Genomic DNA, 11,441 nt, shown 5'->3' on the forward strand with positions numbered 1-11,441 from the left:
CAAAGGAGAGGCCCCTGGGGCAGCACTTACCATTCCTGTGATTCCGGCTGGGCCCGGCTGGCCTGGGCTTCCTGGGGGACCCTAACGAGTGAGAAGAAATTTAGGACATTTAACAGAGTAACAATTACCCTGGAGGCAGGAGCCGAAGCCAGCCCTAGAAAAAGGCCAATCGGCTCCTACCCGCCCAGGGAGCCAGGAGCAGTGCTGCCACGGCAGGGCCCTGTGCAGTGTCCACTATACCCGTCAGCTCGCTTCTTTAAACTGGAGAAAGCAATGGGAGATTGAACAGGACAGGGGGTAAGAGCGCCGTGGCCAGAACAGCCATGGCACCTCCCACCAGACTTCTGGACACTGTCCCATCGAGCAGCCTTGCCCGCTAGTCATTTAATTTAGGAGCAAGTTGTGACGAAGTGGGACTGTTCTTAATGTTTCCTCTGAATAGTGTGGGGGTGCCTCAGTTTCCCCGATGCAGTTCTTAAGTATCTAGGTGGTGGGATAAGGGTGTATGATCATTGCAGAGCCCTAGAGGGCAGGTGTGTGCAGGGGTCTGGACACAGAGAATGGCCAACACCCTGTTTCCTGGCAACTGATGGCCTGGGCCCTTCCCCCCTGCAAGGTGAGAGCAAAAGTGTTGGAGAACAAAGGAATCAGGTGACCTCCTGGCCCAGGAAAGGAACAAAGCCCAGGGGAGGAGGGGCTGGAGGGAGTTTCAGTTTGGGGCTGGCTGGGACATGGAGTGAAGGGCAGACGTGGTTGTCTGGCTCACTGCCTCCCAAAATGGACTCAGCTGAGGGGTCCTATTCTCTGCACCTACAAGCTCTGTTTTAGACCATGTTCCTGTCGTTTAATAAACCTCTGTTTTACTGGCTGGCTGAGAGTCACGTCTGACTGCGAAGTTGGGGGGCAGGACTCTCTGGCTTCCCCAGGAACCCCACCTGAGTGGACTCGCTGTGGGAAGCGCACGGAGGGGCAGAGGATGCTGAATGCTCCGAGGTCAGACCCAGGAAGGTGGAAGCTGTGTGAGCTTTGTGTCCTGAAGACAGTCTGCTCCTAGAGAGGAGACTTCCCCAGAGTTCTGACTGGCTTCATGGGGAGCAGTTCCAGAGCATCGCCCAGGGACTCCGTGACAGGGGGTGCCTCAGTTTCCCCTATGCAGTTCTTAAGTATCTAGGTGGTGGGGTAAGGGTGTATGATCATTGCAGAGCCCTAGAGGGCAGGTGTGTGCAGGGGTCTGGACACAGACAATGGCCGACACCCTGCTTCCTGGCAACTGATGGCCTGGGCACTTCCCCCCTGCAAGGTGAGAGCTAAAGGGTTGGAGAACAAAGGAATCAGGTGACCTCCTGGCCCGGGAAAGGGACAAAGCCCAGAGGAGGTGGGGCTGGAGGGAGTTTCAGTTTGGGGCTGGCTGGGACATGGAGTGAAGTGCAGACATGGTTGTCTGGCTCACTGCCCCCCAAAATGGACCCAGCTGAGGGGGGTCCTGTTCTCTGCACCTGTAAGCTCTGTTTTAGACCATGTTCCTGTCATCTAATAAACCTTCTGTTTTACTGGCTGGCTGAGAGTCACGTCTGACTGCGAAGTTGGGGGGCAGGACCCTTTGGCTTCCCCAGGAGCCCCGCCTGGGCGGACTCGCTGTGGGAAGCGCACGGAGGGGCAGAGGAGGCTGAATGCTCCCAGGTCAGACCCAGGAAGGTGGAAGCTGTGTGATCTGTGTGTCCTGAAGACCGGCTGCTCCTAGAGAGGAGACTTCCCCAGAGTCCTGACTGGCTTCATGGGGAGCAGTTCCAGAGCATCGCCCGGGGACTCCGTGACACAAGTAAAATAGCATCATCCCTTACAGCACCTCCTGCTGGGAGAGGCTGGGCCTGCAGTAGCTGAGACTTCCCCCAACCAACCCCCTTGAAGTGCTTGCTGCTGGGACTGGCATTGGTGAGAGTTCCCCTACAGCCAGTGCTCCTGCATCAGCCCCTACGGCGCCTCCTGCTGGGAAAGGCTGGGGCTGGAGTGAGCTCACACAGCGCTGTGTTTTCCCCCATCGGTGCCAGATTAAAACAGTGCAATTGGGATGTTTTCACCTCTTCTCAACCAGAGCAAAAATTCAACTTACTAAATGGCCCGGAGGTCCCTGTCTGCCTTGGGGTCCCATCGGACCAGGTTCCCCCTGCAAAAGACAGAGCCATTATATCCTGATGCCGTCGCAGCCCGTACACCCTCCCCCACAGCTGACCTGTACGCAAGAGCATGAGAACCGCCAGTGGGAACTGGGCCCCTTCCCGAGAATCTGGGAGTGTGTTTGCATGCTCTGTACTTCAGCGTTCCAGGCCAGATCCTCAGCGGCTGTAACCCAAGGTAGCACCATTGATTTCACCAGAGTTGCACTCATTTGCCCCATTGAGAGCCCGGCCCTATGGCAACAGGGCTGCTGAAGTTCCCCTGCGAGTCGCTCAGGGAGTGTCTACTGCGGTTAAACCCCCACGGCTGGCTTGTGTCAGCTAACTCGGGCTCTGGGGCTGCTGAATTGGGCTAGGGCTGGAGCTTGAGCTCTAGGACCCCACAAGGGGGAAGGGACTTGGGACAAGGGGTCAGCGAGCAGAAGCACACTCGTGGCTGGACCTCCCATCCAGTGTCGCTGGTCGTGGGTCCCTGCCGGGAGCCGCACACGGTGCACTGAGCATTAAACACCTCGTCCTTCTGCGCTGCACTGACTCACCTCTGCCCCTGGCCGGCCCGTGCTTCCGGGGGGTCCGGGTTTGCCACAGTCACCCTGGAAAGAAGAACACATGGCATGGAGCGTGTAGGCAGAGAGCTAGGGAGCAGGGAGTCTGGGCTACATGGGGTTTGTCACACCAGATCCGGTCACTGGGCCAGCCAAGCTGGCATCCTGCCTCCCACTGTGCAGAGGAACGTGACAGCCTCCCATTACACATGCCAGCCACACGGGCAGTGCCATGGTCAATGACCATCACATCCTCTTAGCTTGCGTCGCTGCCAACAGTGACTTCAATGGATCCTCACCAGCTTATTCCAGCTGGGGACATGGCCCACTGGGATCATAACATTTTCCAGCCCCTTTAAAAACAGGCAGCCCAGGAGGTACCCAGCCTCTGCCGCCATCTGACTGAACAATCCCACGTAGGCACCCAGTGATGAAAAGGTTCCACCTTGGTGGGGAATGGCCTGGCTTGACCATAAGAGGAAGCCACTGCTACGACTGTATGTCACAAGTACATCACTCCCAGCCCTGGCACTGCTGCAAGTCAGGATGGTTCATTTCCGTCCCTGGAACTGCCAGGCTGCCCTTAGGTTGGCTCGGTCCCTTTGGAGTGGGCTTGCAGCGGATGAATGCTGAGTGCTGGTGGGCGCTGTGGCCTGCTCTCTGAACCAGTCGGGGTGGGTGAGAGACTCCTGGGGTGCCCTAGCTCTGAATGACAGTGTCGGAGAATGATGGGGTGCTGAATATGCCGAGGGGCCCTGGGGGTGGGGCCATGGCAGCCAACCAGAGCAGGGAGTTTCAAACAGCAAAAACACTGCATGGCCCTCCCACAGCTCCTCAAGTCCCCCCAGATCCTAACCAGGCAGATAAAGCCTCTGGCTCTACACAGGGTGACATTCACCCCATGCGGTGGGCCCAGCACGAGGTGATGTGCCACATCCCCCCTAAGGGGGAAAGCTGGCCCTAGTGAACTCAGTGAGAGTTGGCAACTGGCTCCAGTGGGGCTAGAATTTCCCCCAAAGGGTTTACACAGGGCTTGGGCCTGGTGAATGTCACTTCCAGCGAGCCCCTGCCCGCAGTGATCTCAAAGGGGAGATTCCACAAAGCAGCAGCAGCCAGGTGCCCTCTGCGGATTCCCTGAGGCTGTAACAATGGCAGCAAACCAGCTCACCTTCTGGCCTGGGAGACCCGGGTGGCCAGGTTTCCCCTTGAAGCCCTGGCGGGGAAAAGAAGAGAAAAATTATTCTCTAGCATCAGGTGAGCAGGGCCTTCCCGGCAGGCTCTTTGCAGCCCCCCGGCCTCCCTCCCTTGGGCACGGTGACACCTACCCATGCCAGCAGCCAAGGAGCTCTCCATACTACAACAAACCCACCGGGAGCCCCCAGAGCAGGCCAAGGGCACGCAGCTCTCAAGCTCCTGACGAATTATCTCTGGCTGCTGGTGGAGATGGGGACACTTTCGCCAGCTCTGGAGTCCAGCGCTTCTCCTTCCTCTTCAACAATCATCTATCTCCCCTCCCTCTGAAATTCAATGCAACCCCCACTGACAAGGCATGGCTCCCCCACCCTCCCAGCAGTGGGGTGCTGTCTCCCAGGGAGAGGGCCAGAGCTGCATTTTGGGAGGAACTCAAGGAAAGCCCAGCTACCAGTTAAGCACTCACCGTCTGAATCTTTGTCAGGACTCTTAGCAGGCCCATTGCCCGGCAGTCAGCTGCACGGGAGGTGGTGGTGGGATAGGGGCATGGGGTAAGGGTGAGAGTCTGGCAAAGAAAGACCCGAACATCCCCTGACTGGGGACGCCTGGTGCCATGCACCAGGGAGCTATTCAGGAATCCAGCTATGACTTACCGGAATCCCCATCATCCCTGGGGGCCCTGAAGGACCCGGGTCGCCCTAAGGAAGGAGGCAATGGACACAGAATTAGGGTCGCTGTGGCAAGAAGTTTCAGGTGTATTTGACATCCTGCCTGGGAGAGGAACCCCAGGAGTGGGACGCAGCTCCCTCCTTTCTGAGAAGGGGGAGAATAGCCTCTACCTCTACTCCCCCTCCGAGCTGGCCAACAGCTTGGGATGCAGGCCAAGCTCACCCTGTTTGGGCTTCTGGTACGAGCCTCGGCCCATGCTCAGCAGAAGGTCAGTGAACCCTTCACGCCAGCCGGGGCCCAGTTCTGACCAGAACTGTGAGAAAATAGGTACAAAACCCCGTCCCGTTTCTTACCCGCATCCCTGGCTTCCCGTCCTTCCCATCCAGTCCTTCCAAGCCGGCTGGGCCCTGGGGCATCACAGGGAAAGCAAGACCGAGAATGAGAGAAGTCATGAGAGGCCTGTTCACTCACACCACCCTGCTCAATGCCCTGACTGGCTGATCTCAGGTGTGGGACACTACTACTGAGACAATGCCACTATATGGGAACACGTCAGCTCCCCGAGGGGCTGGGAATTGGTGCTCAGCATGGCAGCTGTATCCTTCCCTCGCCATCTGGATTGTAACCCTGGAACATCCAAGCAATGACCTTTCAGCTGTCAGAGTCCCATTGACCACCCAGGACTTCAGTCACTAGCTGTTCCACCCACCAAGACCACATGGGCAGGGATGGAACTCACGACCGTCTGAGCCCTAACCAGACTTCCGCCAACCTCCGGGAGCTGCAGTTGCGTTCGTGCTTATATCCAGATGCAAGAGGGCAGCACAGCCACCCCTGGAGTAGGCTGGACATCCCAGCCAGCAACGAGCAGCAGTACATGGGCCCGCTAATCGGTGCATTACACACAGCAAGTGTGGGAACAGGATGGGCAGTGAACAGGAAGGGGGACCATTGGGCGGATAGTGGTGATCCAATATCTATTCCACCCCCACCCAGGCACTTATCTCCCTGGTTCCAACCAAGGCCAATCCATTTTCAGATTCACAGATTTTAAGGCTAGAAGAGACTATTACACCCATCTCGTCTGATCGCCTGCATAGCACAAGGCAGAGAATTTCACCCAGCCGTCCTGCATCAAACCCAGTAACTTCTGCCTGCGCGAGCACGCATCCCTGTGTTTGAAATATAGGCTCCGGGGCTCCCGTGCCTTATTCAGACCCAGCACCAAGATTCTGGTCCCATGCTTTTGGATTCAACAGGAAGCTGCTGGCGCCTCTCCCATGGCCCAGGACAACACAGCAGGCCATGGGATGAAATAAAACGTGTTGAAGAGACTTTCCCCGATGATCATTTGGAACGAGACATTCAAGCAGCCACGCGGCATTGCCTGTGTGTGCCGTCACATAGCGTCGGTGATGCTACGTCGTGGCGTCAGGGCAGGATCCCTCTGGCCCGAGGCACAAATGCAGAGAGGTGAGAAGCCCTCAGTTTGGGCTCAAGGGCAGCTTCGTAGCTCAGTGGGGTCAGTCTTGGATTCTCGTCTCCCATGGAGGGGGAGGAAGTCCCATTTGCTGGTACCCACCAACCTGCCAGGTTCTGTATGGAGCATCTTGTCCACACTCACAAAGGACTGTACTGACCAGCTCCTGCCACCATGATACTGGGGCCTCCTTTCCTGTGCAGTCCGTGTCCCCACGGCTTGGAACCCCCTGAGCTCTTGTTCCCACCCCTCCACATAGAGACCTCCCCGCTCCTTCCATGCAGTCAGGAATTGAGCTGGGAAACTCACCTGTATTCCAGGAGGCCCTGGGGGCCCCAGTGGCCCTGGCATCCCTGTGGGGCCACGCATCCCTTCACTGCCCTGCAAAAGTCATATGGAGAGCAATGAACCCACTGCCCTCTGCCATGCTAGTGCACTGGAACAGAGAGCCATGGAAGAGGACCCCATAGTCACCACCAGGGGTACTCCAGAGACTTCCCTTAGCTCTCAGCTTCTCCACTTGCCCTCTCCACACGTTTCTGCCCCCTGTGATCCAAGGGGTGAAGGAAGCTGAGTGGCAAATCTCCTGGGAGTGGTGCTAGCCGGCTGGGCGAGGCCAGTTCCCACGAGGAGGAACACTTGCCTCTTGCTAAGGAATGGGTGCATGAGCTAGGCGTGCCTGGAGTGTGCCAGCAGGGCACCAGCTGTGCCCCGGGCATGCTGCAGATGTGCCCCAGCTTTGCACGCTCTATGCACTGCATTTTACCCGTGTGCTAAAAGGCTGCCGTTTCTCCTTCCTCCCCTCCCTGGGCCCTATAGGGGAAGGAGCAGTGCTGCTGGGCAGGCAGCTCCTGATCTCCAGGTCGCTGGGACCTGTCGGCACTCACAGGACACTCAGTCATCACCCAGTCCCCAGGGGATGTTTCCATGATGGATCCACCACTGGCAATCAGCCAGAAAGTGGGGTAGATTGCGTACGGAGAGCAGACCTAACATTCACGGGGGGCTGGGGAAGGCCCGCTAACCAATGTGGCCAAGCACTGCTTCTGGTCAGCACCACAGGGAGGAGTTGCCAGGCAGCCCTTTGGCAAGAGTGCATGGCCCAGATCACACGTGTGCAGGGCCCCAGTCTCCTCCCAGCACATGCCCGGCTGCTGAGCAGTGCTCGGCTCAGACTCCCTTTGCTCCAAACACCGTCCTTCCCCATTCCAAGCCCCCTGGCCCTGGAAGGGTTTGCAGTTCACACGAGCTTCTCGCCGAGCTGTTCCTGGGCTGTGCCAAAAATCACAATCCCATGACCTCAGCCACCTGGATCCAAACTGTGTATCTGAAACCAAGCGGCTCGCTGAAGATGGAATCTGGCCTATTCCCCGCTCCATCCTGGGCTCCTTGAGAGCCTGCCTTCCTCACGGTGGCCAGCAGGTGTCAACAGAGCCCTGAGAATGACAAAGGGGCTCTCTCCCCCCAGCCTAGGCTGCGGGGAGGGGGTGGGCGCTAGCTGCTTGTGCCTCTTCGGAAGTGGTGGGCTCATTACAGGGATCTAGAAACAGGCCCCTGGAGAGGGACCAGCGCTGGCCCTGGATGGGATCCACTCGGTATAGGCCCTGCAGGACCAGCCCAGCCGTGGGAGCGCAGCCGGCTTGGAAACACTGGACTGCACTCCTCAAAAGCTCCCGCGCTGACACAGCAATGCAGGGAAAGCTCCTCCGGTCTGAGAACATGCCCGAGCGGAGCCCGGAGCCCCAAACCCTGCCAGCGGCAGGCACCTCTCTCCAGGCCTGCGATGCCCCCTCTGGCAAGGATCTCCTTCAATCACGAGGCAAAGAGAAGCCCCTCGCTCTTGGGATGTCCAGCACCACAGCCTGCCCGCCTTGCAGCACTCACCTTCTCTGCTGCGGGCCCTGGCAGCCCGGCCGGTCCGGCTTTCCCTGGGAAACCAGGAGGGCCCTAAAACGACAAGAGTTTTGCACTCTTTGAAGGGCTATTCAAGTCGCCCTGCAGCAGGGTCTGTAATGAAATGAGCCAGGCGGGAGGCTGACTCAGAAAGAGCCTCCAGCCCCAGCTGTCTGTTACAGACCCCTCTGGTGCACTCAGGCGCTATTCCTACTACGGCCCTGTAAGTGGGTGTGGGGGAGGGGGCTGACAAGGTGCATCCACAGCTCCCAGAGGTGCGGTGTCTGCCGGCCGTGCTGAGCCCGGCTAGCCCAGGGCGCGGTCTGTGCTAACTCTGCTTGGCAGCTGTCACTGAACACGCTGGTAGCTAGGGTAGTTCTGCTCCTTCCGTGGACGGGGCTAGTGATGATTGAAATTTAAGACAGAAGAAAACTCCTTTGGCCCAAGAGCCTCTCTCCCTGGGCTTCCGCCCTGCCTGTTCTCAGCTCCGATAACAAGGCTCCATCCCCTAACAAATGTACAGACAAAGCTCCCCCCACCCCCGCTTGATTCCTGGCTGCAACCTGCAATCCCCCTGATAATCAGACAAAGAAAGTTTGGTGCCTTTATTGTCTCATAAAGTGTGCCCAAGAAATAATCCCCACGGATCCCCCTGCTCGCTCACTCTGCCTCTGCAAAGCCAGCACTGCTCAGCGCCCTCCGCTTTCCAACCCTTATGATTTGCATACCACGCCCCCATAATGCTCTATTACGGCTCCCTGAGCTTGTCATGATCTCCATGAGCACCTTTGCCCAAGTGGGTGGCAAGTGAACCCCTCTTAAGGGAACACCTCTCCTCTTCTCCGTCTCCTCTGCCAGGCTAAACATGTATGAACTGTGTCCCCCAGTGCTTGAAACTTCCCTCAGGATGTACTTACGGCTGGCCCTGGGAAGCCTGGTTGCCCCTGAAATCCCTGTGAATACAGCAAAAGATCACAGTCATTGGTTTACAGCGCGCCTTTGCTCAAGGGACCAGCCAAGGGGCTAGCTAAAGTCAGCCCCCCTGGCCGAGGCAGCTGCCGTGTGAGATCCTCCAGAGTAGAGGGGTTGATTCCCTGTGGGATCTGGGGTCCCCAGGGCAGCGTTTGCAGCATCCATCCAACTCCCTCTTGGAATGGATCCTGCATCTGCTTCACAGCAGAGCCCGCAGCACCGTGCATGCTGTTGGACAGGCAGGGTGGGCAGCCAAGCTGGTGCCTTGCAGCCTTCCCCCAAAGCAGAGATCTGCTAGTGCAGAGAGCCCTGGGAACAAGGCTCCGTGCAGCGGCATGGTCTCAAAGCTCCTGGTGGCTTAGCGAGGCTGCAGGCCTAGGAACCTAGCCGCCATCTGGGCACCTTGCGGTCATCTCATGGGGTTCCTCCACTTGCTTTGGTGCAGGGCTTCTTCAGCCACAGCCAGATCACAGGGCAAGGAAACCAACCGGGCTGAGGAGGGGTGGGGAATGAGGAGCCCCGGTCTACTCCAAGGGGCAGTGCCCACAAAGCAGGGGCAGCCGTGCCAACATCTCCCTCCCAGAAGCTTTGGAGCGGACAGTGCCAACGAGTCCTCCCTCCAGGGAGGGGAAGGGGCGGAGGAAGCCGGAGGGTCTCACCTGATCTCCTTTCTCCCCAGAGTTGCCCTGGGCTCCGCGCTCTCCTCTTGGACCCTGGTGCAGGGACGGAACAGAACAGAAGGGCTGTAATTTCTGTGCCGCTCTTACTCCCGAGACAGACAGGAGAGCTGGGACCAGCCCAACCAGACATCCAGTGCCTCTTCCTTCGCAACATTCCCGAGCACCCTCTTCCCTCCCTGCCCTTCAGCCAAGTGCCGATCCAGCATGGGCGCAATCCAGAGGCTCCAATGGGGGCAGGACAGGGCCCTTTAAAGCAGTTTTAACAGACAGATCTTAGCTGTGAACTCACCGCTGGCCCCGTAGGACCTGGGACGCCACTGGAACCAGGGGGGCCCTGGGGAGACACCAAGGGAACAGGAATCAGCTGTGCTGCCCGGGGGGAAGGGGGATACTTACTGCATCACCGGCGAGCCTGCTGGCAGCAGCCCTGGCTTTCGCTGAGGGTCCGGAGGGCGGCTCGGCTCAGCTCTGGCCCCTTTGATGGGTCCCAGTGACCCAGCATCCTGTGAGCTCCTGCAGGTGCAGCCATGAGGCTGCGTGGTGAGATGTGGTGTCGGCACCATTAACCTGGATTATTTCTATCGGGGTAGCACCCAGATGCCCCAGCAGGATCCAGGCCCCAGTGCTCCCACCCCCTGCTGCTGCCTTGCTTCCCCCCAGGGAAAGCCAGGGACCCATTCCGGGAGATGAGCGATGAACTTACGTTGTGCAGGCCTGTGGCTCGACAGGGCCACATAGCCCATTGTGTCTTGGGCTGCCGCCCGCCCAGCCGCCCACCCCGATCCAAGGGGCTGTGTGTGCCCAGTCTCCCTGCTGCATGTTCTCAGACATAGCCTTATCGTGACGGGGTTAGATGCCCCATGGAAGCAAATACAACCCAGCAGCACCCCCAAGCCCAGCCACCAGGCTCCTCTCCTAGCTTGGGGGATGGATTCCCTTCACCCCCAGCAAATGGCGAGCGGCAAATGGCCCCGGGGCATCGAGCTGGCACAGGGTCAGGTCCGTGGCACTTACTGATTCCCCTTTCTCTCCGGGTGGTCCCAAGTAGCCTCGTTCTCCTTTGATGCCCTGGGTAAGAAGGGGGTGGGGGAAATGAGATGAGCTTTGCACAGCAACTGCTGGGGCTGGGGAAACCCACTGAGCTCGGCAGGGGCTGGGAACCAGTGGGGAGATAGCTGACGGTGGAAGATGGGAGCCATCTTGGAGGTGGCTAACAGGTGGGCCTGTGGGAACTTCCTCTGCTAACTGCACCTCACCCGTGCCTCTTTCTTGGCAAGGGTGTGGCAAGTTCTAGTGACCCCCAGGGACCGTGACCCCCAGGCTCACCTTCCAGATCAGCACAGCAGAGTCCCTCCCCTCTGCACCGCTTGATCCTACCCTCCTTCCCAACACGGCAGTCCGGCTTGGCCTGGCAGGCTGTGCTTGGCTGTGCTCTGCTATCTTGCCACCCCGCCTGGGGTCTCCACTCCCAGCTGCATGTATCGCCCAGGCCCCCCTGCTCTCAGCATCATTGGGATCACTGGGCCTACGAATTTACCCTGTTTGTGAGCTAGGCTGGAGAAAGCCAGTGAAAGTGCACCAAATGTCACAATCCCCAATAACAACAAATGCTGACAGGAAGAAGGTGCAAAAGCTAGACAGACTGAACTGGTCCAAACAAAGAGAACTCAAGGACTGTGTTATAATCACTCCTGTGATTATAACACAGTCCTTGAGTTCTCTTTGTGGTAAACAAGACAAGTGTGGGTCCGGAAATCAATGGACTAAAATTGGTGTCAAAAGCAAGGTCTAACTGGTAGACAAAATAATGAGGGGACGGGCTATTCCAGCCACCCCT

At 58.3% G+C, this 11,441-nt stretch overlaps 1 protein-coding gene across 1 annotated transcript in view; it reads right to left on the reverse strand.

The window, feature by feature from the left end:
• Positions 1-11,441, reverse strand: part of COL16A1 (collagen type XVI alpha 1 chain) — a 90,850-nt gene that overhangs the window by 7,129 nt on the left and 72,280 nt on the right. The window contains exons 53-64 of the mRNA XM_073317249.2: positions 10,619-10,672; positions 9,894-9,938; positions 9,584-9,637; positions 8,870-8,905; positions 7,944-8,006; positions 6,369-6,440; positions 4,933-4,986; positions 4,564-4,608; positions 3,888-3,932; positions 2,714-2,767; positions 2,111-2,164; positions 31-81 (exon numbers count right to left, since the gene is read on the reverse strand). Of these exons, the coding sequence (XP_073173350.2) occupies positions 31-81; positions 2,111-2,164; positions 2,714-2,767; positions 3,888-3,932; positions 4,564-4,608; positions 4,933-4,986; positions 6,369-6,440; positions 7,944-8,006; positions 8,870-8,905; positions 9,584-9,637; positions 9,894-9,938; positions 10,619-10,672 (627 nt within the window). The remainder of the gene's footprint in view (positions 1-30; positions 82-2,110; positions 2,165-2,713; positions 2,768-3,887; positions 3,933-4,563; positions 4,609-4,932; positions 4,987-6,368; positions 6,441-7,943; positions 8,007-8,869; positions 8,906-9,583; positions 9,638-9,893; positions 9,939-10,618; positions 10,673-11,441) is intronic.

Source organism: Lepidochelys kempii, chromosome 19 (assembly GCF_965140285.1).
Source record: "Lepidochelys kempii isolate rLepKem1 chromosome 19, rLepKem1.hap1, whole genome shotgun sequence".
Taxonomy (NCBI): Eukaryota; Metazoa; Chordata; order Testudines; family Cheloniidae; genus Lepidochelys; species Lepidochelys kempii.